The following is a 27,903-nucleotide window of genomic DNA, read 5'->3' on the forward strand; positions in this document are numbered from 1 at the left end:
TTTTTTTTTAAGACAGGGTTTCTCTGTGTAGCCTTGGCTGTCCTGGACTCCCTTTGTAGACCAGGCTGGCCTTGAACTCACAGCGATCCACCTGCCTCTGTCTCCTGAGTGCTAGGATTAAAGGTGTGCGCCACCACGCCCTGAGGTTTGTTTTATATGTATGTGCACATATGTTGTGTGAGTGGGTGGTATATGTGCATATGTGTGTGCTGATATGCACATGCAGAGGCCAGAGGAGGACGACATACGGTATACTGTTTTATAACTCAGCCTCATTTCTTTTGAGAGAAGGTCTCTCATTGAACCTGGAGCTAGGCCGGCAGCCACCACGCCTCCTGTCTCCACCCCACCCAACAGCTCTAGGGTTTTAGGCATAGTGACCACATGGCCCACATGTGAGTGCTGGGGAATCAAACGCAGGTCCTCGTGTTTGAGCAGTAAGCACTCTTAGCCACTGAATCATCTCCCCAGCCCCTGGTGGCTGGAGCCATTGCCTGCCTGAGATCACTCCAAATGTTAGCCAGTGTCTCATGGTTACAGACAGAGCACAGGATCTCTAGTCCACAGTATTGAGACCCTCAGCCGAGGGCTGCCAAACTGGGAGCTGCCATTTCTTTTTTTTTTTTTTTTTTTTTTTTTTGGTTTTTCGAGACAGGGTTTCTCTGTGTAGCCTTAGCCATCCTGGACTCACTTTGTAGACCAGGCTGGCCTCGAACTCACAGCAATCCACCTGCCTCTGCCTCCCGAGTGCTGGGATTAAAGGTGTGCGCCACCACGCCCGGCGGGGAGCTGCCATTTCAATTAGGAAACCCACGTGAGATGGATCCCGGTGACCTTCTACCTCTTTACACACCACAGAGCAGCTGGGTTCCTGGGCAGGCATCCTGAGAGAGAATCTAGGGGCAGCCATGCTGTCTTTCATGACCAGCTTTAGAAATCCCGCAGCATCACTTCTGCTACATTCTCTTCTTGTAGTAGTTGCACGGCTCATCTAGGTCCATGAGAGAAGTAGACGCCACCCACTGATAGGCAGCATCAAGCTTCTCAAGAGTCACATGGAGTCCAAGAAGAGACTTGATACCCCATGAGCATATACAGGGGGAGGAGGTCCCCCTCAGTCACAGTCATAGGGGAGGGAGTAAGGGGAAAATGGGAGGGAGGGAGGGAGGGATGAGAGAATACAAGGGATGGGATAACAAATGAGATGTAATATGAATAAATTAATAAAATATATTTTTAAAAAAAGATTCACACGGGGCTAGGGACACTGTTGGGAGCTATTTTTAGAGTAGAGTCATTCACACCAAGGAAAGTCGAGTAGTACTTTAAGAAACCTGAAGGCAAACATTTTTCTTAGTTTACCTCCTATTCAAGCCAAATCCGAGCATCTCTGTGTTTGTAGTCGCTGTTTGTCCATCACTGAAGGTGTAAGGTTCTGAACGTCCTTTCCTTATGTAGACGTCCCTCATCTATAGCTGAGGTCCAAGCCTCACAGCATACAAGGTGTGCAGATGCTCTCTAAGTGCCCTGGGTCTGTTACATAGTCCCTTGGGACTCAGGCTACTTTGTTTCCATCCTTCAGATGCAGCCCTTTCCCATCAATAAAAATTCTCAAACATGTTTGCCATTTACCTCACGTGGTCAGAGTTTCGGCAGACGTAGCTGACTCACTGTATTTCCTAAAATAAAGCTCACAGAGTTATTTTAAATAAATCCTTTTTAGTCGTTAACAACTCTTCGGTGTTCCTTCTTGAGAAACATTTAAACTCAGCCGAAAGGGACAGTCTAAATAAGGCACATGTGATGGCTGTGATCCCAGTGTTTGGCAGGTCGCAGCAAAAAAGATCAGGAATCCAAGGTTATCCTCTTTGATAAGCAGCCTGGGTTACTTAAGACTTTATCGTTAATGTCCTGCATGGTGGCATACACCTTTTAATTCAGCACTCAGGCAGAGGCATGAGCTGCTAACTCTGTTCTTTCTAACCTAGTACATTTTTTTAAATGTTTTTTTTTAATTTATTATTAGGCATCAGATCACATTATAGATGGTTGCAAACCACTAGGTGGTTACTGGGAATTGAACTCCGGACCTCTGGAAAAGCAGGCAGTGTTCTTAACTGCTGAGCCATCTCTCCAGCCCCCATAACCCAGTACATTTATATTTTCTTTTTCTAAAAAAAAATAAAATAAAAAAAAAAATCTTGATTGTATTCTATTAAGAATGGAATAAGCCGGACTGGAGAGATGGCTCAGAGGTTAAGAGCATTGACTGCTCTTCCAGAGGTCCTGAGTTCAATTCCCAGAAACCACATGGTTGCTCACAACCATCTATATAATGTGATCGAATACCCCCTTCTGGCCTGTAGATGTACATGCACAGAGTACTATATAAATAAAAATAGATAAATAAATCTTAAAAAAAAAAAAAAAAAAGAATGGAATAAGTGGGCCTGGCACACACCTGTAATCCCAGCACTCAGGAGGCAGAGGCAGGCAGATCGATGTGAGTTCAAGGCCAGCCTGGTCTACAAAGCGAGTCTACGACAGCCAAGGCTACAGAGGAACCTTGTCTCAAAAAACAAAGCAAACAAAAGCTTATGGATTTGATTCTCTGCTTCCACACGGAGAGTTGGTGATTGAACTCAGGTCATCTGGCCAGGCATTAGGCTCTTTCACCTGCTGAGCCATATCAACAGCCCCCTAGGAGAGTTTTATTGAGTGAAACTCCGGTTTCTGTTTTATTGTTCCTTTCATTTGTGTCAGAAATATTTATGATATAAAATTTACTAATGTGAACTTTTTTTGGTTTGGTTTGGTTTGGTTTTTTTTTTGAGACAGTTTCTCTTGGTTGTCCTAGACTCGCTTTGTAGACCAGGCTGGCCTTGAACTCACAGCGATCTGCCTGCCTCTGCCTACCAAGTGCTGGGATTAAAGGCATGCGCCACCACGCCCGGCCATTAATTTGAACATTTTTAAATGTTCAATTCAGCAAAGCAAGTACCTTCACAAGATTATGTAACCATCACTCGCATTTCATCATTGTAAAGAGAGACTGTGACCCATTAGGCAATGGCTTCCCGTTCCTTCCCTCTAGCCTCTGTGACTACAAGTTCTACTTTGTCTCTGTGACTTTGCATGTCCAGGTGGCTTTTATAAATAGAATCATACAGTCCTTGTTATATTACGTATGGTTATATCACCTTTATGTTTTTATGCTCATCGGTATTGCAGCATGTTTCAGAACTTTATTTTGTTTGTGTCAGGACCACACCCTCTATCCCAGACTGGCCCCAAACTCAGTGTGTGACCCAGGATGGCCTCACATTCACAATCCTGTCTCAGTTCCCAGAGTCCTGGGATTATGGCCTGTGCTACCATTCTACTTGATTGCTGTTCTGTGGGCGAGGCAGGAGTTAGAGCACTGGGGGAGCCCAGGGCCTCACACATGCTAGGCAAGTACTCAACCACAGACTGTATCCCATTTGTTTTCCTGACTGAATAATGTTTTCATTCTGTGTATGTATCATTTTTTATTCATTCCTCTGTTCTTGTGAATGTAACTGCTGAGTCACATTGTGATACAGTGTTTAAATTTCTGAATAGGCTAGGCATGGTGGTACATGACTTTAGTCCCAGCAGAGGCAGATGGATAGAGTCTGGTCTTCATAGCAACTTCTAGGCCAGCCAGGGTTACATAGTAAGAAAGACCCTGTCTCAGGAACAAAAGAATAACTAAGTAAATCAACTTCTGAATAACTGATACACTTTTCTATAGCAGTTGGACCATTCTGCATTCCCTTCAGCAATGTGCTGTAGTCCCAGCTTGTTCTACATCCTCATCAAGGATCACAACTTTACACTTTGGTACTCCACCCATCCTAGTTGATACTAAGTGATAATCTATTGTGGGCTTAGTTTTACGCTTTCCTAATAACCAGTGCTGATGGATAACTAGTCTTTTCACATGCTTGTTGGCCACTTATTATTTCTTTGGAAAATGTCTAAGTCTTTTGCTTATTCTTTTAATTCTAGTTTTGTTTTGTTTGTTTGTTTTTCTTTTCTTTTCTGTTAGCCTTGGCTGACCTGATACTCACTATGGCGTCCTCAGCTTCCAAAGTGCTAGAAGGCTGAGAATCAGTGGTCTTTGCATTTGGCCTGCCAGTTACTTCACTAGTTCCTGTTAGGACTCCAATAGTACCTGTGAAAGTCTTCATTGAGGCTGGGCGTGGTGGCACACGCCTTTCATGCTAGCACTCAGGAGGCAAAGGCAGGTGGATCGCTGTGAGTTCGAGGCCAACCTGGTCTACAAAGTGCGTCCAGGACAGCCAAGGCTACACAGAGAAACCCTGTCTAAAAACAAACAAACAAACAAAAAGCGGTCAGAGCAGGGCAGGAACCTGGAGGCAGGAGCTGATGCAGAGGCCATGGGAGAGTGCTACTTACTGGCTTGCACCTCCTGGCCTGCTCAGTTGCATTCTTTTTTTTTTTTTTTTTAAGATTTATTTATTATGTATACAGTGTTCTGCCTGCATGTACACCTGCACACCAGAACAGGACACCAGATCTCATTATAGATGGTTATGAGCCACCATGTGGTTGCTGGGAGTTGAACTCAGGACCTTTGGAAGAATAGATTAGTGCTCTAAACCTCTGAGCCATCTCTCCAGCCACCTCTTCTGCATTCTTATAGAACCCAGGACCACCAACCAGCCCAGGGGTGGTACCACCTACAATGGGCTGAGTCCTCTCCCATTAATCACTAATTAAGAAAATGTCCTACAGGCTTGTCTGCAACCCAGTTTATGGAGGCAATTTTAAATTTACGTTTCTCTCCTCTTAAATGACTTTAATTTGTGTCGTGTCAACATAAAAGTAAGCAGCATATTTTCCTAAACAGTGCCTGCACATTTTCTTGTAATACTCAAGAGTGGCGCCCTGTCCTTTAAATAAGTTTTAAGTATCTGCAGATTATTTTATGTCTGTAAAGGTGAGGCTAGGCATCCAACCCAGGCACAGCATGGCACAGATAGATGATAGATAAATGGATGGAATTCATGCATGAATAGATACATACATGGTGTTGCTAAAAATGTATGCTGCACGCCGGGCGTGGTGGCGCACGCCTTTAATCCCAGCACTTGGGAGGCAGAGGCTGGTAGATCACTGTGAGTTCGAGGCCAGCCTGGTGTACAAAGGGAGTCTAGGACAGCCAAGGCTACACAGAGAAACTGTGTCTTGGGGGAAAAAAAAAAAGAATGAGTGAGTGAGCAAACAGGTCTCTGCTGTTAAAGCATCGTTATATATGTTTCCTCAGGAAATTACTACAATCAAGGAGAGATTCGAAAGAAAGAACTTTTGGAGAGCTGTGATGTTTTGGGAATTCCACCTTCCCACGTAATGATTATTGATAACAGGTAATTTGTTATTTAAGAATGTAAAAATTAGCACTTGGGAGACAAAGACATTTGGATCTCTGTGAGTTCAAAGCTAACCTGGTCTACAAGCGAGTCCAGGACAGCCAAGGCTACACAGATACACCCTGTCTCGAAAAACAAAGCAAAACAAAAACAGAATGTAGAAATTAGCACACTTTTAATCCCAGCACCTAAGAGGCAGAGGCAGGTGGATCTTTGTGAGTTTGAGTCCAGCCTGGTCTACAAAGAGAATTCCAGGACAAAGAAAACCCTGTTTCAGACAGAAGAAAAAAAAAAGGAAAAAATGTAATTATCTATTGGCAGTAAATCTGCACTGCTACAATGAAAAGCCACAAAACCTAATGTGAGTAGAATTCAGAAATCTACTTTTACTTTTGTTGTAGTTTGGTTGAGTTTTCAACCTGGCTTTGAACACCCTGCATAACTAAGGATAACGACCTTGAACTTCTGACCCACCTGCCTCATACCGGGGACCTGGGGTTACAGGTGTGTACTGTGTTTAGATCAAACTTTGCACGTGATGTCAGCACTCGCCAACCACCTACATCCCCGCACTCTAGACCTTCATATACTTTCCACTGGTCCAGGCCTTGAAGGAGCAATTTCCCCAAGGATTGGCTTTTCTTAGCAGGGAAAGTGTATGGAGACGTGTACCAGCACAGTCATAGTGTCCATTTCTACAGTGTCCTTATTTCTCACTGTTACCTGACCGTGGTAATGGAAAGACCTAGCACATCCATCTTCTAAAGGGTTGGAAGAACCAGGAATTTACTGATGGTTATAGTAAAATGTTCCTATTTCAGGGGTTATATTTAAAGTCTGTCAAATTGCCGGGCAGTGGTGGCGCACGCCTTTAATCCCAGCACTCGGGAGGCAGAAACAGGCGGATCGCTGTGAGTTCGAGGCCAGCCTGGTCTACAAAGTGAGTCCAAGATAGTCAAGGCTACAGAGAGAAACCCTGTCTCAAAAAAAAAGTCTGTTGAATTAATGGTTATTTCTATGCTCACTCTAGCTCCCAAATAATGTGACGGAGATCTATTATATTTATAATAAGCTTAAAGCACTGTATCTGGGCAGTCTTGTCTATGCCAGCCTGGCCTACTTCCCAGCCACAGGCCCTGTTTCTTACCTGTACTCTAGTCTCGTGCTGGCCACTCCTGCTCCACCTTTGTCCTCATGGCCCGGTGACCTTTTTTCTCTCCATCTTGCTCTAATTCTCTTTGGTCCTCCTGGAACCTCACTCCTGGGATTGCAAGTCCTGCTTTATTTCTCCTCTCAAAGCTACAGGAGGTTCAGCTCTTTATTGACCAATCAGAGATTATGAAGAACAACTTTTACACAACACTGAGGCAGGAGCTTGTTCAATAGTAACGACAATGCCAGAATCTGTTGGCATTTAGCTCGTTGCCGTCCAGCAATTAACAACAGAGTACACAGAGACACATCTTAATACAGTGTGAATGAAGGTCACCACTGCCAAACTCCTTGATGTTTACATTTTTTCCTCCTACACTGACCATCTTGCTTTCCAAAACAAGAACATAATTATTCATTTTATTTTTTAATATTTTTAAGAAGCTTATAAGACTTAACAATGGGTGGCGCACACCTTTAATCCCAGTACTTGGGAGGCAGAGGCAGGTGGATCTCTGTGAGTTTGAGGTCAGCTTGGTCTACAGAGCGAGTTCCAGGACAGCCAGAGCTGTTACACAGAGAAACCTTGTCTTGAAAAACAAAAAAAAAAAAAAGGAGAAGAAGAGGAAGAAGTTTATACATGAGTAGGATTATATTCAAGACAGGAGATATTGAAAATGAAGGCTAAGACAGGCCAGCCTGGTCTACAAAGGCGTCCAGCACAGCCAATGCTGTTATACAGAGAAACCCTACCTTGGCAACCAGGGGGGCAGGGTGGAAGTAGGGGGTGGTTGGTCAAATTCAGTCACACACATCTAGAGTAAGGGGAAAGATAGGACACTCAAGGGTGCAGCCCAAGTAACCTATCATGTGAAGCAAGAAACAAGAGACCTGTCTTAAATAAGATGGGAAGTTAGCACTGTTACCCAAAGTTGTCCTCTGAAGGTATACACAAGGCTACCCAGAGAAACTCTGTCTCAAAAAACCAAAATAAATAAATAAATAAATAAAAATAAAAAAGAAGCCATACATGGTGGTGTACACTTTTAATCCCAGCACTCATGGAGGCAAAAGCAGGCAGATTTCTGTGAGTTTGAGGCTAGCATGGTCTACAGAGTTCCAAGATAGCCAAGGCTACACATAGAAACCCGGTCTCTAAAAACAAAACAAAGCCAAGAACAAAAAAAAAAGAACTAAAACTTTTTACATGCCATATATATTTTTCTATATAAATATATTTGTTGCTGCTTATTTATTTCATTTTTACAAAATCAGGCAATGGGTTTCGGTGTCACAAAATTTTGCACTTAAAATCTTGTACTGGAGCCGGGTGTGGTGGCGCACGCCTTTAATCCCAGCACTCGGGAGGCAGAGGCAGGTAGATTGCTGTGAGTTCGAGGCCAGCCTGGTCTACAAAGTGAGTCCAAGATGACTAAGGCTACACAGAGAAACCCTGTCTCGAAAAAAACAAAACAAAACAAAATCTTGTACTGTTGAGTTTTATGATTTTCACAGTTTGAGAGCCTAAAGTTCAGTGTACCTTACTAATTTGCCCACATACTGTGGTTTATGCTTAGGGTTTATTTATTTTTTAAATAAGTCTCCCTATGTAGTCCTGGCTGTTTTAGAACTTGCACTCTAGACCAAGGAAGTTCTGAAATCACATCTATCTACATATCTCTGCCTCCCTAGTGCTGAGATTAAAGGCATGTGCCCACATCCAATTCCTAAGTAGTAACTTTTAAATGTGTCTGAAAATATTTTGCCTCTAGGGAGGCTGAAGTAGACATTGCCATGAGTTCAAGGGCAGCCCAGGACTACAGAGGGTCAGGAGATAAAGGTGCGAACTGGATAATCTGAGTTTACTTCCCAAGGCCCATGTGGTGGAAAGAGAGAACTGATGCCTGCATGGTACCCTGTGACACAAAGATAAATTGGCATTTTTAAAAGTTTACATTGTAGCTGGGCAGTAGTGGAGCAGGCCTTTAACCCCAGCAGAGGTAGGCAGATCTCTGTGAATTCAAGGCCAACATAGTCTACATAGTGAGTTCCAGGACAGCTAGAGCTAAAACAAAGAAACCCTGGCAGGGGGGGGGGGGGGGCGGAGAGGAGTTTAAATTGTAGGCTGGAGAGATGGTCCAACAGTGAGCCCTGACTGCTCTTCCAGAGGACACAGGTTCAATTCCCAGCACCAACAGAGCAACTCACAACTGTCTAGATCTCCAGTTCTAGAGTGTCTGACACCCTCTTCCGGGCACTGCATACATGTGGTGGCATATGGGCAAAACATCCATACATATAAATAAAAATAAACCTAAATTGGCTTTTTTGTTTGTTTGTTTGTTTGTTTGTTTTGGGGTTTGTTTTTTTTTTTTAACCAGGAGTGGTGGTGGTGCACACTTTTAATCCCAGCACTGGGGAGGTAGAGGTAGGCAAATCTCAGTGATAATGAGGCCAGCCTGATCTACGTAGCTAGTTCTATGACAGCCAGGACTATTCAAAGAAACCCTATCTTGGAAAAAAAAAGAAAAGAAATGTGTGTGTGTATACACATAGATATGTTTTTTGTTTGGTTTGCTTTGTTTTTTGTTTTTCGAGAAAGGGTTTCTCTGTGTAATAACCCTGACTGTCTTGGACCTCGCTTTGTAGACCAGGCTGGGTTTAAATTCACAGCGATCCACCTGCCTCTGCCTCCTGAGTGTTGAGATTAAAGGTGTGCACCACCACACCCGGGCAACACATAGGTATATTTAATATTCGCTCTGCTGGTTTTAATTACATTTGTTTTCTGTGTGTGTGCATGCGCATGTGTAGGTCAGAGGACAGTTTGTGAGAACTGTTGCCTTCTCCTTCCTTCCATCATGTGGGTGCCAAGGAGGGAACTCAGGTCATCAGGTTGGTGGCAAGTGTTATAACCCTCTGAGCGCTGTATCTTTAGAGAACTGAAGTGGTAGGTAAAGGAATTATATCTTCACTATAACTGCTCTCTCACTGTTTCTCAATGCTCATTGTCCAGGAGCTAGCCTAGTTTAGCATTAGCAGGGAAACACTAACAAAGTCTAAGGTGAACTGGTAACCTTTTTGGTTTGGTTGGTCTATCGTTTTGTAGACCAGGCTGGCCTCAAACTCACAAAGATCCACCTGACTCTGCCTCTGCTTCCAAAATGCTGGGATTACAGGCATGCACAGCTGTGACTGGTAAACATGCTTGACTTCATATTTTGGAACATACAAAGGAGACTAGGAGGAAGACATGACTGACTCATTGGTCTAAGAAGTGCTCCCTCGCCGGGCGTGTTGGCACACACCTTTAATCCCTGCACTTGGGAGGCAAAGACAAGGGGATCACTGTGAGTTCCAGGCTAGCCAAGGCTAAACACAGAAACCTTGTCTCGAAAAACAGAAGAAGAAGGAGGAGGAGGAGGAGGAGGAAGAGGAGGAGGAGAGCTCTCTCTTGTATAGATCCTGCGCATACACATCAAAGAACAGGAAAACCAGCCAAGCAGAGACCTTTCCAGTCTGTGCCCGAGAAGGGGTTCATCATCCTTGTCCCTTGTTTATCTCTATTTTCTACATCTTCCCAACAAACTTGATCTCAGTCTGTTCTGGATTGGCATGGGGGCAGCTTGTTTCTTGACCATAAAAGATTGGAATCTGAACATTAGTGGAAAAGAGAAGGGAGTAAGTGCTCTAGACACAGGGAGGTGATAGATTACAAATGGATGTTTGCTCTGCTGGCATTGTTTCCGATAGCTGTAATAGTAATAGCTGTCCTCTCCCACAGAATCATCCGGAGACAGAATGAGTCTGGTAGCTCAATAGCATCTTTCCATAAAGATAACATAATTAGCTGGGCATGGTAGTACACACCTTTAGTCCCAGCGGGCCAGGAAGATCATGGATTTGAAGCCAACCTAAGCAGTCTACAAAAGTTTATTCAATGTTTTCCTGCTATTTAGGTTTTTCTAATGATTTATACTTTTGTGATGTTAGAAAATCTTTAAACCATTAGAAGATTACCTAGTAACCACCTAGTAGGTCAAAAACTATGACTTTCCCTTTTTTTTTTTTTTTTCCCACTTAGTTGGTTTAGAAGCTTTTTTACTGTGCTAGAGAGCAAACCAGAGCTTTGTGATGCTCACTCTGCAAATGGCCTCCTCCACTGCTCCCAGCCCTGTGGTCTTCTTCATCTAGGAGCTGAAGTGCTCTTACTGATTATTTTGAATCATTTTAGCTTGTGTTATTGTTGTGAATAAGAGGGTTTTTTCTTTTTTTTAAAGATTTATTTCTTTATTATGTATACAGTATTCTCCTCACATGCCAGAAGAGGGCAACAGATCTCATGGTAGATGGTTGTGAGGCACCATGGGGTTGCTGGGAATTGAACTCAGGACCTCTGGAAGAGCAGCCATCTTAACCTGAGCCATCTCTCTAGCCCTGTATATAAGTTGTTTTCTTTCTTTTCTTTCTTTCTTTTTTTTTTTTTTTTTTCCTGAGACAGGGTTTCTCTGTGTAATAGCCCTGGCTATCCTGGAACTCTCTTTGTAAACCATTCTGGACTTGAACTCACAGCAGTCTGCCTCCTGAGTGCTGGGATTAAAGGTGTGTGCCACCACACCCAGTGTGAATAAGATTTTTGTTGTTGTTTTTGTTTTTTGAGACAGGGTTTCTCTGTGTAGCCTTGGCTGTCCTGGACTCACTTTGTAGACCAGGCTGGCCTCGAAGAACTCACAGCGATCCACCTGCCTCTGTCTCCCAAGTACTGGGATTAAAGGCGTGTGCCACCACTGCCCGGCATGAATAAGATTTATATTGGTCTGTCTTTTTTACTTTCTTACTATGTTTATTGTGTGTTGTGTATATATGTGTATATATATGCATACTGTGTGTGTGTGTATGTGTGTGTGTGTGCGTGTGCATGCACCAGCCATGAGAAGTGTGTGGAAATCAGAAGACAGACTGCAGAAGTTGATTCTCTCCATCCACCATGTGGTTTCCAGGGATCAGGCCAGAATAGCTTTTCTTTTCTTTCTTTCTTTTTTTTTTTTTTTTTTTCCTCTCTCTCTTTTTTTTAAAAAGAGATTTATTTATTTGTTATTATGTATACAGTGCTCTGCCTACATGTACACCTGCAGGCCAAAAGAGGGCACCAGATCTCATAATAGATGGTTTGCGCTACCTTGTGGTTGCTGGGAATTGAACACTGGACCTCTGGAAGAGCAGTCAGTGCTCTTAACCTCTGAGCCATCTCTCCTGCCCCTAGCTTTTCTTTTTAATTTTCACATTTTATTTTGCATGCTTATGTGTTATAGTGTGCACGGATGTGTGTTCTCCTGTGTTGGGACACATATGGATGAGCATGTTTCTCTGTATACATATGTATCTAGAGGTCTAAGGTTGACACCATGTGGTAGAATTATGACAAACCACCACATGTATGTGACATGCATGTGGGTTCTGGGGACAAAACTCTGGTCTCCAATCTTACATGGCAATCACTGTATCCACTGATCTATTTCCCCAGCCCCAGATTAGCCTGTTATGTTAATATTTCTTGACCCTCTTTTCAAAATAATCTAAGCTTTTCTAACAACCTTTCTGAGCCTTCATGTGGATGGGGGTGGCCACCCTCACACTGAGCCTTCATGTGGATGGGGTGGGGCCACCCTCACACTGAGCCTTCATGTGCATGGGCTGTGGCCACCCTCACACTGAGCCTTCATGTGCATGGGCTGTGGCCACCCTCACACTGAGCCTTCACGTGGAGTAGACCCATGGGATCTCACACTCATGGCCTCATTTAACCTTATTTACCTCCTAAGAGCCATGTTCAAAAGCGGTCACTTTGGGGTTAGTGCTTTCACTAAACATGAATTGAGGGAAAGCACAATTTAGTCCACAGAAATACGCAAGCCTCTTAGCTTCCCCTTTCATCAGACTCTTTTTTTTTTTTTTTTTTTTGGTTTTTTTCAAGACAGGGTTTCTCTGTGTAGCCTTTGCCATCCTGGACTCACTTTGTAGACCAGGCCTGCCTCTGCCTCCCGAGTGCTGGGATTAAAGGCGTGCGCCACCACCGCCCGGCTTCATCAGACTCTTTAGATGTGTCACTGAGAGAAAAGAAGGGAAAGGGGAAGAAGGGAGTTTACAGAGGACCTGCCACCTGCGATGACGTAAGTAGATATAAAACCCTTACTATCATGCCAAGAGCATACTTAATTACTTAAGACATGATCTTGCTTAAGCCTGAAGGTGATCTAATTAGTTTCCATTTCTACTGATAAAAAGTTTTGATTATGGTGAGGCGGAATCATCTGCTCAAGGTCACTCAGCTGTTAGGCTGAAGAGCTGGCCTTGCACTGAGAACATCTGGTGCCGAGCCTAAGCTTCAACAGTGGATTTCCTGGCAACTTTGTACTTTCAAAGTATGAAGTACAGGCAGATTGCTGTGAGTTCGAGGACAGCCTGGTCTACAAAGCAAGTCCAGGACAGTCAATGCTACGCAGAGAAACCCTGTCTCGGGAAAAGAAAGAAAGAAGCCGGGCATGGTGGCGCACGCCTTTAATCCCAGCACTCGGGAAGCAGAGGCAGGTGGATCGCTGTGAATTCGAGGCCAGCCTGGTCTACAAAGTGAGTCCAGGATGGCCAAGGCTACACAGAGAAACCCTGTCTCAAAAAACCAAAAAAAATAAATAAATAAAAAGAAAGAAAGAAAGAAAGAAAACCTATCTGTGGCTTTATTAATTTAACTAAGCAAGGAAACAGAATCTGCTATCCACCAAGGAGCGAAAATTAGCCTGGCTTACTTGCACTTCTTGGAAGTCTTTTCCAATAAATCCATAGAGATCACATAGTGAAAGGGAAGCCAGGGGGCAGAGCCTAGAACCATTGGACTGGTTGTTGCATACTGCTGCCCCAGAACCTTCCTCCTTCAGTAGGAAACCAAAAGAATGTACTTGCAGCCAAAGTGACTCTGACCTAGCACCCACTTACTGTGTAAGATTAAAATAAAACCTGTAGTCCATTTTTCCAAATTCTCAGAGGGCCTGGGCTGAGGCTCGAAGGCACAGTTTCAGCACCACTGGCAAGACAGGGCATGGCTCCGCGCTGCCAAGAGGCAGCCAGGACAAGAATGTTTCCTAGAAAAGAAACCAGGGAAGGAGACCAAAGTAGACGTCTTGATAGGGAGCCACCATGTGAACCCGCAAGCTGCTTTCATATTTCTTTAAGCCCAGATTATTCTGAGAACTGAAGAGAGGCTGGGCTTCCACACAACATGATTAGGGGAGTCAGTACAAAAGAAGTGAGGTGGATCCAGGGAGGTACCACTGAGAAAAGCATGGGTGTCTGCAGTGTTAGTTACTTTCCCCCTGTCAGAGGTAACCTGAAAGGAAGGGATTTGTTTGTTTGTTTGGGTTTTTGCTTTTGTTTTTTGACTTACATTCCTGAGGGGATGTCAGGGAAGGCTGTAGGAGCAGGCAGTATTGGTTGCTTTGGTCTGCAGACAGGAAGCAGGAGGGGGTTGGGGAGGATGGGGGGGGCAGTAATGACTGCTCATGCCTTGCTCGCCCTACCCCCCTTTCAGACTGGGATTCTAGCCCATGGAATGGCGCCACCCACATTTAGGATAGTTCTTCTCAACTCAGTTAAACTAATCTAGATAATCTCTCACAGGTATAGGCAGGGATCTGTTTCCATGGTTAAGCTAAATCCCATCAAATTGATAATCCTGGAGCTGGCAAGATAGCTCAGTGAGTAAAGGTACTTGATGCCAAATATAAAGACACAAGTTCGTTTCCCAGAAGCCACGTGGTAGAAATGAGAACTAACTCTGGCAAGTTGTCCTGTGACCTCCACACACATACACAAACATCTAAGCAAATAAATGCCTGGGGGAGAACTTAAGATTAAGCATAACATGCTTTTAATTGTACTCAATTTTAAGTTACATGTGTTTGTTTAGGAGAGGAGACGCAGGCCATGGCACATGTGTGGAGGCAATTTTGGGGAGCTGGTTCTCTCCTTTCACTGCGTGGGTCATGTGGCTGAGCAACACATGCTCTCACCCACTGATCCATCTGGCCAGCCCTTGGTTTCTTTTCTCTGAGACAGAGCCTCACAGCCTACTGACATGAGACTTGCTATGAGACCAGTCTTTGAAGTTGCTCTTACCCTTGCAAGTGTATGCCACCAAACCCAGATTAATATTGCAGGCTGGAAGAAGTTTATTCAAAGTCTTTAATATAAAGAATGAAAATCCCAGCCAGGCATAGTGGCCCACGCCTTTAATCCCAGTACTGGGGAGGCAGAGGCAAGTGGATCTCTGTGAGTTCGAGGCCAGCCTGAGGGACCCTGTTTCGAAGGAGAGAGACAGACAGACAGGCAGGCAGGCAGGCAGGCAGACAGAGACAGAGAGAAACAAAACAAAACAAGAATGAAACTCCCCAGCCTGGTCTACAAAGTGAGTCTAGGACAGCTAGGGCTTCACAGAGAAACTCTCTCTGAAAAAACAAAAAACAAACAAGCAAACAAAAGACACATTTAGAAAAATCCTCCGAAGCTGGGGTGAAAACCTGCTAGCTCAGAGAAAGCACCCAGCTGACCTTCCTACTCAGCTCACATCTCAGAAGGAAAAAGCCAAAACCCTCTTGTTGGAGGAAGTGTATCATTGAAGGTGGGCTTTAAGGTTTAAAAAGCCCAAGTCTGTCTGTCTGTCTCTTTCTCTCTCTCGTTCTCTCTCTCCCTCTCTCCCTCTCCCTCCTCTCTCTCTCTCTCTATCTCTCTCTCTCCCTCTCTCTGCCTGTGGACCTGGATGTAGCTCTCACCTCCTACTTCAGCGCCATGCATACAGCCTTGCTCCATGGCATAAGTGGTGCCAGCTGGGAGACAGGGGCAGGGGGATTTTTGTAAGTTTGAGGCCAGCCTGATCTATAAATCAAGTGCCAGGACAGGCAAGGCTACATAGAGAAACCCTGGTTTTATCTTAATTCTGTGTTTGTGCAAGGGATTGTGTATACAAGTGCAGTGCCCACACAGGCCAGGGAAAGTGTCAGATCCCCGAGAGCTGGAAATACAGGTGGGTTACAGGTTGTGAGCCCTGTCATGAGTCTTGGGAACCAAACCTGAGTCCTCTGAAAGAGCCTTTCTCCAGCCTCTCCCTTTCTTTTCCTCCCTCCCTTTTTCCTCCTTCCCACTCTGCCTTTCTTTCTCATTCCCTCCCTTCTCCCTTGTCCCTTCTCTCTTTCCTCCCCGTCTCTCTGAATTGTACTAAGATTAAACCCAGGACCATGTGCATGCTGAGATCCACCACTGACCTAAAACTCCCATCCTTTTGTTTGTTTGTTTGTTTTTCGAGACAAGGTTTCTCTATAACAGCCCTGGCTGTCCTGTACTCACTTTGTAGATTATTCCTTTTTGTTTTGTTTTGTTTTTTGTTTGTTTGTTTGTTTTGTTTCTTTGTTTTTCTAGACATGGTTTCTCTGTGTGGCCTTGGCTGTCCTGGACTCACTTTGTAGACCAGGCTGGCCTTGAACTCACAGCAAGCCACCTACCTGCCTCTGCCTCCCAAGTGTTGGGACTAAAGCCGTGCAATTGAGTGTTAAGGATGCTTGCCTGGCCAGGCGTGGTGGCACACACCAGAGGCAGGCAGATCGATGTGAGTTTGAGGCAAGCCTGGTCTACAAAGTGAACCTAGGACAGCCAAGGCTACACAGAGAAACCCTGTCAGGAAAAAACAAAACAAAACAAAAAGAGAGTGCTTGCCTGTCATTCACAAGGTTCTGGGTTCAGTCCTCAACAGCTCGTGTGTACACACACACACACACACACACACACACACAGTAAGATAAATATGCAAGTGAATAAAAATTTGATATAGCTACCTCAGAGGATTTTATTATCTCCAGATACTAGATTTAAAAATGTAGTTAGAAAAAAAATAAAAAAATAAAATAAAAATAAAAATGTAGTTAGGGTCAAGCAATAGTGTCCATGCCTTTAATCCCAGCATTTAGGAGGAAGAGGCAGGTGGATTGCTGTGAGTTTGAGGCCAGCCTGGTCTACAAAGGAATCCAGGACAGCCAAGGCTACACAGAGAAACCCGGCCTCGAGAAACAAACAAAAGAAGAAAAAGAAGAAAACGACATTAGGGCTGAGCAGGCACATGCCTTTATGCTTTTAAACCCAGCAGACAGAATCACAGGCAGGTAAGTTCAAGACCAGCCTAATCTGAGTGAGTTTCAGGACAGCCAGGGCTATACAGAGAAACCCTGTCTCAAAAAAATGAAAGCAAGGAAGAGACAGGGACGCTTAGGGGCTGGCAAGGGGCAGAACAGGTAAAGCTGACAGCCTGAGTTTGATCCCTAGATCATGAGGCAGGAGAGAACCAACTCCTTTAAATTGTCCTCTGACCTTCACACACCATGACATGCATGCACATGGACATGTGCACACTGACAAATAAATAAAACCAATTCTCTATAGTTAATAATTTACTTTATGTGTGTGGCCATTTTGCCTGCAGAGAGCATTGGAGCTGTAATCATAAACTTGTGAGACTCATGTGACAGATCCATGAGGGCGCTGGAAATGAAACCTGGATCCTCTGGAAGAGCAGCGAGTGCTCATAAGGCCTGAGACATCTCCATCCCCAAATAAAGTCATTTTTAAAATAGACTTGGGCCAGGCAGAGTAGCACATGCCCTGTTACCGCAGCACTTGTGGGAATGAGGCAGGAGGATTGCTGGAAGTTCAAGGCCTATTTGGCCTATAATGTAAGGCCCTATCTCAAGCAAACAAAACAGACTTGGGAGTTATCTCTAGCAGCAGGGCTTGAGACCTGTCCCCACGTGCCCTTTGTCAGCAGGCAGGCCCTCCAACACTCTGATCTTCAGTTCTCTGTCCATAAAATGCGTGTTCTGTTGGATTATCTGTAACATCTTTTTTGCAGCCACCATTTTATTACTTCCCAGACAGAATAACTGCCTTGCAAGAAGGTGTGTGCCTCACAAACGAAGTATAAGATGCCCAACTCTCTTTGTGTTGTAGTTTAAGTCTATTTGTAATGGTAAGCATTACTCTAACTTTTCATGGGATATAATTATCCTAAAAGCTATTAGTGGGGCTGGAGAGGTGGCTCAGTGGTTAAGAGCACCGCCTGCTCTTCCAGAGGTCCTGAGTTCAATTCCCAGCAACCACATGGTGGCTCACAACCATCTATAATGTGATCTGATGCCCTCTTCTGCAGATAAAGCACTCATATGCAATAAATAAAAATAAATAAGTCTTTTTTAAAAAAGCTGTTAGTGATCTATCTGAAATTCACAGTTTTGTTTTGTTTTTATAAACAAGATCTTGCACTTTCCCAGGCTGTTACTTAGAACTACCTCACTTGTAGCCTTAAGTAGCTCATTGGCTGCTCTTCCAGAAGTCCTGAGTTCAATCCCAGCAACCACAAGGTGGCTCACAACCATCTATAATGAGATCTGGTGCCCCCTTCTGACCTGCAGGTATACAGGCAGGCAGAATGCTGTAAAAAAAAAAAAAAAAAAAAAAAAAGTAGCTCACATCCATCCTAGTGCTGAGATTGCCAGCGTGAGCCATCATACCAGGCTTTGACATTCACTTTTGGGGTTTTGTTTTTCCAGCACAGGCTCTCACTGTGTAGCCTCACACTATGCTGGCCTGGAAATCAGAGTCACATGTCTGAGTGCTGGGATGCAAGGCTTTGGCCACTGTGCCAGGCCTGAAATTTGAATTTTAACTGGCACTTAGTGTTGTGAAGCCTTCACCCTTTTTTTTTTTCCCAGTGCTTAAGGTCTCACAGATGTTAGGCAAGTGGCCGAACCCCGCCACCTAGCTTTCTTACTTATTTGTGTGTACGTGTGTATGTGTGTGTGTGTGTACTACACTGGAGTGCCATAACACGTGTGTGGTGATCAAAGGCCAACTTGCAGGACTCAGCTCTCTCTGCCCTGGTCAGGGTCAGCCGCAAATGCCTTTCTCTTCTAATCCATCTTGCTGGCTCTACCCGTCTTTTATCTACTTAACTTGAAGCAGATTTGGGCATATCAAATTACTGCTTACCCTGTTGTTTACCTGTTAAATAAATTCCCAGAATTCAGGGAGGAAAGTTACTGGTGACCTATTTCCTAGAGCTGGCTGCCGAGTCTCCACCTGACACATCTGTTACTCACAGCTTCATCACTGACCTTTGCCACATAATTTGGGGCGGGGAGGGAGCAGTGTCAAGACAGGGTCTCCCTGTGTAGCCTTGTAGACCAGGCTGGCCTAGAACTCACAGAAATCTGCCTGCCTCTGCCTCCCAGAGTGCTGGGATTAAAGGCATGTGCCACCATCGCCCAGCCACCACATAATTTATTATATGTATAATATGCCTTAATATTTTCATTATCTCTGATCTTTTTTTTTTTTTTTTGGTTTTTCGAGACAGGGTTTCTCTGTGTAGCCTTGGTCATCCTGGACTTACTTTGTAGACCAGGCTGGCCTCGAACTCACAGCGATCTGCCTGCCTCTGCCTCCCGAGTGCTGGGATTAAAGGCGTGCACCACCACGCCCGGCTGATCTTCTATTATTTTAAGTCCTTTCAGTATTTATTCAAATTTTCTCGCCATTTAAACAGGGACTGGCAAAGTAGCTCAGCAGGTAAGGGTGCTTGCTGCCACACCTGATGGCCAGAGTTCAATTCCTGAGACCCATATGATGGGAGAACTGACTCCCACAGGTTGGCCTCTGAACACACACGCGCACACACACGCACACACACACACAATAAGTTTAATTTTAAAAAGCAGGCTACAGATGTGGCTCAATCGGCAGGGTGCTTGTTCAGCATGTGTCAAGCCCTGGCTTGAACCCTGAGCTACTTCACATGAGCAGACTGCTCCTGCTGGGGTACAGCCTCTGTTTCCACTTCAGGCTTGCCTTCAGCTTTTTTTTTTTTTTTTTTTTTTTCCCCCGAGACAGGGTCTCTCTGTGTAGCCTTGGCCGTCCTGGACTAACTTTGTAGACCAGGCTGGCCTCGAACTCACAGCGATCCACCTGCCTCTGCCTCCCAAGTGCTGGGATTAAAGGCGTGTGCCACCGCCACCTGGCTCCAGAACCTTGTGCTGTTGTACAAGTGCTTTACCACTGAACTATGCAAGCAGCGCCCGCCCCCCTGTAAGTTATTAGGGTGTCTACTTGAGAAGCTGGGCAGAAGCCAAGTAAAGGAGGCAGGTAGAGAATGAAGCCAGAGACGGCAGGCTTGAAGTCTGACCTTGTGAGCTCAGATGAGAGGAGTTCTTTGTTTGTTTGTTTGTTTGTTTGTTTGTTTGTTTTGACACAGGATTTCTCTATGTAGCCCTGGCTATCCTAGAACTGGTTCTGTAGACCAGGCTGGCCTCCAATTCACAGAGATCCACCTGCCGCCTCCTCCCAAGGGCTGAGATTAAAGGCATGCACCAGTACACACACACACACACACACCACGGCTGAGAAGTGTTAACAAAAGGAGATTCTAAGTCCTGTTACATCACTGTCACTGTCTTTGTGGGAAACAGAAGATGAGGAAGAGAGGTTAAACACAGGCAACTGCCTCTTAAACCAGCCCTTGGGATGGGCAAGGCAAGTAGCATGCTGACTTTTTTTTTTTTTCTTTTTCGAGGCAGCCTTGGTTGTCCTGGACTCACTTTGTCAACCAGGCTGGCCTCGAACTCACAGTGATCCACTGCCTCTGCCTCCCAAGTGCTGGGAAATATTGACATTTTTGAAGTTCATTAATAGATTCATTTCTGAAGCCGGGCGTGGTGGCGCACGCCTTTAATCCCAGCACTCGGGAGGCAGAGGCAGGCGGATCGCTGTGAGTTCGAGGCCAGCCTGGTCTACAAAGCGAGTCCAGGATGGCCAGGCTCGCTTTGTAGACCAGGCTGGCCAAGGCTACACAGAGAAACCCTGTTTCGAAAAACCAAAAAAAAAAAAATGATTCATTTCTGTTCTAGCCCCATGTTATTGGGGTCAGAAATGGGTAGCTCACATTTGTATTTTTCCATAATGTCACAATTCATTGAATAACAATAAACTCACAAGATCCCAATGGCAGCTGATAATTGCACCTACTTTAGTAATCTGGCCAAGGCGAATTCAGATTCAGTTTTGTTTCTTTGTGTGTGTGTGGTAGAGAGAGAGAGAGAGGGAGGGAGGGAGGGAGGGAGAGAGAGAGAGAGAGAGAGAGAGAGAGAGAGAGAGAGAGAGAGAGAGAGAGAGACTGACTCAGTGGTGTGTAGCTCTTGCTGACCTGCAACTCACTATGTAGACCAGGCTGGCCTCAAACTCACAGAGACCCACCTGCCTCTTTCTCCTGAGTGCTGGGATTAAAGGTGTGCCCCAGCACTTGGGGCATTTTTGTACCAATTTTAATTACTAACATTAGCTCTCATATCACACAGCTTAGAGTAAATATACCTATATATCAGCATGCATATATGTGGTTTACGGAGCAAGCACGTACTGAACAGGCTGCACAGAATTCAGAGATTTTCAGAAGTGGACAGAGAGGCAGTCGATATTGATAAGGTAATGAGTAGACGAATGGTGGACCAGGAGTGGGCTGCTGCAGGAGCTGCTGGAGTTGGGGTTGGACAGTGAAGCTGCAGAGTCCAGCTGCAGAAGGCCAGACCAGGCCCAGAGTCGGAAACAGTGAATCAGGTCCTGACTGCGGACAGGTGCTGGGCAGGCCATAAGTAGGCTTCATCAACAGCAAGGGACCAAGCTGAGCAGACGCTCCAGGGATAGTTAGGGCATCCTTGACACACACCAGGTCTCAGATGGCAGGCTGTTGTGAGGCCATGCTGTCAGTGTCTTTCTGATAAGTCCTTGGGCCTAATTATGATCTCAGTGCAGCCATGGGCTCCTACTGTCTCAATTCACCCCTTACTGAAAATAAATATGCATCTTTTATTCGATGCCAGAACACAACAAGTGGGAGTTCTTTCTTTTTCCCTTTGTTTGAATTTTGTATGTATTGGGTGTTTTGCCTGTTGCTGCGGAGGCTATAAGAGGGTGCCAGATCTCTTGGGACTGGAGTGTCAGAGGGTTCTGAACCATCTCAGTGCTGGGACTCCACCTCTCTGGTCCTCTGAAAGAGCAGCCAAGGCCTTAAACCACCACCACCAAGCCATCCCACCAGCCCCAAGGTGGCTCCCTTTTCTTCTCCCAGGGCTAAGTCACTTACCAGCCTGTGCTGGTTGGGTTGTCCCTAGCAGGTGGTAGTTCGCTAGTCCACCCCAGTGCCACAGTCATCATCCTTCCATGAAGTCAAAAGTTACTAGTATATTGGAGTCTCTTAGGACAAGGCCTGGCCAGAAAAACAGCCATTTATACAGTGTGGAGGCGCATAGAACAGAGCACAGCCCGTTTTCAGCACCACACTAAACAGCAAACTTGCACACTGTGAAGCACAGGTTCCTACCTCAGCTCTGCAAGCCTTGTCGCACAGTATGCAGGATGTCTCTGAGAAGGAGGAACACAGCTCCGATTCTATACAGTACTGGTACTCAGACACAAGGCCTCAGCAGCCTCTGGACACCTTTTCAAAACGCCAAAGAAAAAGCAGGATAGTGGTGTTGCACACCTTTAATCCCAGCAGAGGCAGGTGGATCTCTAAATTCCAGGACAGCCTAATCTACAGAGTGAGTTCCAGAACACCCAGGGCTACATAGATAAGCCCTATCATTAAAAAAAAAAAAAAAAAAAAAAAAAAAGTTCAGGCCACCACAAGAGTTTGGACATCTTTTATTACTCACACAAGGGCCTCTGGTCTACAAGCAGCAGCAGTATTTATACGTACGTAGAGCAGAGAGAAACAGGGTCCCAGTGCTCCAGGCTGAACTACTAATTACTACAACCCACTTAATCTGCCCAGCCTTATCTCCCTTCTCTGTTTTACTATCTTGGAAGAAGGTAAGTGGTCATTAACCCGCCTGTATCAGCTTGTAGACACTGCCGCACACCTGCAAGGATAAGGCCCTGTGACCTTCAGACAGTGTTATGGGAGTATTTCCCAAAGGGCCAAACACTTGAGATTTCCTGGTCCATTTGCATCTTTGGAGAAAGGAAAAGACCATTCTATGATTCCACTTGGGAAACTGAAGCCCTATGTAGAAAAAGGGCATTGAATCTGTCTGGGCTCCTAAATTGTTTGAAGGGCACATACTTCATAAGTGTGTTGGTTTGTAGCCCTCTTTTTCTTTGTTATGTATACCGTGTTTCACCTGCATGTACCCCTACAGGCCAGAAGAGGGTACCTGATCTCATTACAGATGGTTGTGAGCCACCATGTGGTTGCTGGGAATTGAACTCAGGTCCTCTGGAAGAGCAGGCAGTGCTCTTAACCTCTGAGCCAGCTCTCCAGCCCCTGTCACTCTTTTTTTTTTTTTTTTTTTTTACGCCCCTCAGATCCTGTTTTTCCTTTTCCTGCTCACTCTAGACGAGTGGTTCTCAACCTTCCTTTAATACAGCTCATGTTGTAGCGACCCCAGCCATAAGACTTTTTGTTACGACTTCATAACTATAGTTTTGCTGCTGTTATGAATCATAACGTAATGGCTAATAAACATGACTAACTAGCCATTAGAAAAATGCCAATTAGCCAGCGGGCACGATCAATCACAGCGCTCTGAAAGTAGAGACAAAGAGATCTCTGTGAATCTGAGGCCAGTCTACAGATGGAGTTCCAGGACAGCCAGGGCTACAGAGAGAAACCCTGTCTCAAAAAAACAACAAGAAAAATATCTGCTGTGTATGATATCTGATATGCAACCCCAATGGGATGGCCCCACAGATGGAGAACCGCCGCTCTAGTCCCCACAGAAGCTGCTGAGCCCTGCTTTCCAATGTCTCCAACCGAAGCTTAGATCCACGCTCCCTGCATTTCCCTGGTGCTCCTGGGCTCCAGCAGGAACACTGCAGGATGGCCTCAGCATGGAGCGGGGAGACATTCCTTGCCTCCCTGAATGACCCCTTATAGTGAGGAGGCGCCAACTGCTGGGCCCCAGCTAAACTTGCAGGCGCTAGGCCTGCCAAAGCAGTTACACTGAACCTACTGACCTTTGCTCACTTTAGATGACAAAGGAAGTAATTAAGTTTAGAAATGTGCCTGAAGTGGGTGGAGGAAGGGCAGTTGATTCTGCCAGCACTGTGCTACACAAGCCACAAGACCAAATAAGGGTGTGTGAACCGCTTCCATCTGTATTAGAGTTCAGAGTGCAGTGTGCAAAAGTGGGACTTGGTTCTCAGGGAGATAAGCTGTTACCTAACCCTGCCGGAGCTCCGATGCAGCATCTGTTTCTGCCGAGGCTCTGTCTGAGGGAGGATGGCCTGAGCTCCCTCCTGCTGGTGGAGGGTAGGGGCCTCCTTTCTTGCATCTAGTGACTGGAGGGGTCTACTGCACCACAGACTTCCCAGTGTTTCCATGGACTGCTGAGGGACCATAAAACATACACCAGTCAGGATGAGTCATAAGAATGTGTGGGGAAGGTCAGAGTTTGAGGATATCCCACTGTTAGAAAAGCAAGCATATTTACTGAACACAGAGCTCCAGGGTGGGGCTGGGAGCCTGGAGCATTTTCCTGTAGTACTAACACTGTTAAGTCCACCTTCTCACCACCACCAAGGACTTACAAATCTGAGGTTACTGAAAATACTCTCCTCCTCCTCCTCCACCAGCTCCTGGCGTGCTTCAGCCACCACTGCCAGCTAGCCACTCATGCCACCAGCTAGTCACACTGCTACCCTGACTTGGAATTCCTGACCTCTTGACCAGCTCCTCTCTCCTCTTCTTAGCAAATTCTTTCATCCTGTAAGAACCCAAACCTCAACCTGACTCAGCGCTGAGCACTCTGAGAGAATGAGCAGTGGCCTGTATCCATGTTTGTTCCCAAAACTCAGCCCCTTGCATAGGACATAAGCTTGGCCCATGTCAAGTGAATGGACATCAAATTTGTTCTCAGAGCCTTGGCCTGATGTCTTGGGGTCCCTTGCACCCTTATCTCCAGATGCCCACTGGCTGTCTGACAAACTTTTTTTTTTAGTTTTTCGAGACAGGGTTTCTCTGTATAGCCTTGGCCATCCTGGACTCACTTTGTAGACCAGGCTGGCCTCGAACTCACAGCGATCCGCCTGCCTCTGCCTCCCAAGTGCTGGGATTAAAGGCATCGCCACCACGCCCGGCTTCTTTTACTATTTCTATCCTTCTTAAACATGAGTTGTTCTTTTTTGTTGTTATTGTTGTTTTTGTTGTGTAATGTCCAAGTTGTGAGACCCCCAAAGACCACCAGGAATCAGCTGGATGCAAATTACACAGGGTCTCGTTTATTTCAAGCTCAGAGTCTGGAGTGCCCCTAGTGCTAGAGGAACAGGGTTTTTAAAGGAAAAAACTGCGGGTGTGTGTATTATGGGGCAGGGGTGGGGTGTTCAAAGCCGTTTCCAAGCCTTGCTGTTAAATGATATGTTAAAGGGGTACAGGAAAGTTGCCCTTTAAGCTGATGGGCTGGGGGACTAGAGCTAAGTGAGGGGGACCAGGGCCAGACTGCAGGAGGGAATTTTTCCTTTATTCTGGTCACTGTGACCTGTAGCTCTGATTGGTCAGCCCTGGGTGCAAGCTCCTAGGAACAGGCAAGTTCTCAGGTCCTGAACAGAAAAATGGCATTGGTTTGGTCTCTACAGTTTTTTTTTTTTTTTTTTTTTTTAAAGATTTATTTATTTATTTATTTATTATGTATACAATGTTTCGCTTGCATGTACCCCTGCAGGCCAGAAGAGGGCACCAGATCTCATTATAGATGGTTATGAACCACCATGTCGTTCCTGGGAATTGAACTCAGGACCTCTGGAAGAGCAGTCAGTGCTCCTAACCACTGAGCCATCTCTCCAGCCCTTTTTTTTTTTTTTTTAGGTTTTTCAAAACTGAGTTTCTCTATGTAACAGCCCTGGCTTTCTTAGACTTGCTTTGTAGACCAGACTTGGCTTGAACTCACAGAGAGCTGCCTGCTTCCCCAGTGTTGGGATAAACGGCGTGAGCCACCATGCCCCAGCACGTGAGTTATCCTTTATGAGAAGAGAAGCAAAAGTTTAGGAACTAGGCGATCCTTCTGGTATGCACATTAACATTCCATACCTGAGGTGCGTCCTCACTTTAACTCTTTTCGTTATTGTTGTTAGTTTCTCTATGTAGCCTTGGCTGTCCTGGACTCACTTTGTAGGCGAGGCTGACCTCAAACTCACAGAGATCCACCTGCCTCTGCCTCCCAAAGTGCTAAGATTACAGGTGTGCACCACCATGCCCAGCCATGAGCACAATTTTATGCCGGTTTTATACACATAATTGCGACTGCTGAGAGTTTAAGAATGCAATGTCAGCCTGGGTGTGGTGGCCCACGTCTGCACTTAAAAGATTTTTTGTTTATTTTGTTTTGTTTTGTTTTGAGACAGTGTTTCTCTGTGTAGCTCTAGCTGTCCTGGAACTCCCTTTGTAGACCAGGATGGCCTCGAACTCACTGAGATCTGCCTGCCTCTGCCACCCAAATCCTGGGATTAAAGGCGTGTGCCACCACCACCTGCCTTAAAAGATTTTTAAAAAAATGTATATATGTGTGTGAGGGCACATGCATACAAGTGCCTGTGGAGGCCATCTGGTCCCCTTGAATTACAAGCAATTGTGAGCTTTCTAACGTGGGCATGAGGATCTAAACTCTTATCCTTCAAAAGAGCAGAAAATACAGTATTGACTACTTAGCCATCTCTCCAGCTCCCAGGACAGACTAGTAAAGACTCTGGGTAATGAGGCACATTGCCACTCTGTTGCCTGCCTGTGCGTGCACAACCTTCACCTGACAGCGAGGCTTTTGCCCTCCTCCCCAAGTCCAGGTGATTGTAAAGTGTTGACTGATTGCTGAGCTGAATATAACTGAAACAAAACGGGAAGGCAGCAGCAAACCATTCGGGAAAAGGGCTGGAGACACTTCCCAGCACCTACATGCTGGCTCACAGTCTGCAATTCCCAGTTTTTTCTTTCTTTCTTTCTTTCTTTCTTTCTTTCTTTCTTTCTTTCTTATGTATACAGTGCTCTGCCTGCATGTACACCTGCAGGCAAGAAGAGAGCATCAGATCACATTATAGATGGTTATGAGCCACCATGTGGTTGCTGGGAATTGAACTCAGAACCTCCGGAAGAGTAGCCAGTGCTCTTAACCTCTCTCCAACCCCCTTCTTTTGTTTATTCAAGACAGAGTTTTTTGTGTAGTCTTGCCTGTCCTGGACTCTCTTTGTATACTCACAGAGATCCACCTACCTCAGCAAGTAAAGATGCTTCCTGCCCAGCTTGACGAGCGCAGGACCCACATGGTGAGAACCAACTCCTGGTTTGCCTGCTGACCTCCACATGCACACCACGGCAGGCACTCAAGCGTGCACAAACACATACATGTACACATCCACACAAAACACATAAAAGAAACAACTTTTTTTTTTTTTTTTTTTTTTTGAGACAGGGTTTCTCAGTATAGCCTTGGCTGTCCTGGACTCCCTTTGTAGACCAGGGTGACCTTGAGCTCACAGAGATCCACCTGCCTCTGCCTCCATGAGTGCTGAGATTACAGGCCTGCACCACTTTTTAGAGGAAGAATATTTTAAATAGTTGTCACACTCCCTTTGGGCACACCCTTGGAAGTTAAGCCTTTAGTTCACTCCTTCCCTGCCTCTTTCAGGGAACAAACCGGGATTGACCAGGGCAGGAGCATCTGAACAGAATGTTAAGGTGCAAGCCTTCACCTTGCATTTAGTCATGGAAGTTTTTAGGACTTGAAAGTTCAATAAAGAGCGGGGTGTGGTGGCCCATGCCTTTAATCCCAGCACTCGGGAGGCAGAGGCAGGTGGATCAATGTGAGTTCGAGGCCAGCCTGGTCTACAAAGAGTCCAGGACAACCAAGGCTACACAGAGAAACCCTGTCTCAACAACGACAACAACAACAACAACAACAACAACAAAAACAGGAAGCGGGGGAGAGGGAGACCATTTTTAAGATTCATTTATTATTATGTATACAGTGTTCTGCCTCTCTGTACACCTACAAAGCAAGACCAGAGCAACTAAGGCTACACAGAGAAACCCTGTCTCAACACACCCCACCTCACACACACACAAAAGAAAGTTCAAGGCAGCCTAAACTACAGACTGTGAACTTTGAGACTCTGAAGTAGAAAGTAGCAGATACCTTTAATCCCAGCATTTGGGAGACAGAAACAGGTGTATCTCTGTTAATTCAAGGCTAGCCTGGTCTACATA

At 45.4% G+C, this 27,903-nt stretch overlaps 1 protein-coding gene across 2 annotated transcripts in view; it reads left to right on the forward strand.

Moving 5' to 3' along the window:
• Positions 1–27,903, forward strand: part of Pigl (phosphatidylinositol glycan anchor biosynthesis class L) — a 50,260-nt gene that overhangs the window by 6,230 nt on the left and 16,127 nt on the right. The window contains exon 2 of one of the 2 annotated variants that reach the window (XM_051168409.1): positions 5,315–5,414. The exons of the other annotated variant lie outside the window; for it this stretch is intronic. Coding sequence (XP_051024366.1) covers positions 5,315–5,414 — 100 coding nt within the window. The remainder of the gene's footprint in view (positions 1–5,314; positions 5,415–27,903) is intronic. 2 annotated transcript variants of the gene reach the window in all.

Source organism: Acomys russatus, chromosome 25, assembly GCF_903995435.1.
Source record: "Acomys russatus chromosome 25, mAcoRus1.1, whole genome shotgun sequence".
Classification (NCBI taxonomy): Eukaryota; Metazoa; Chordata; class Mammalia; order Rodentia; family Muridae; genus Acomys; species Acomys russatus.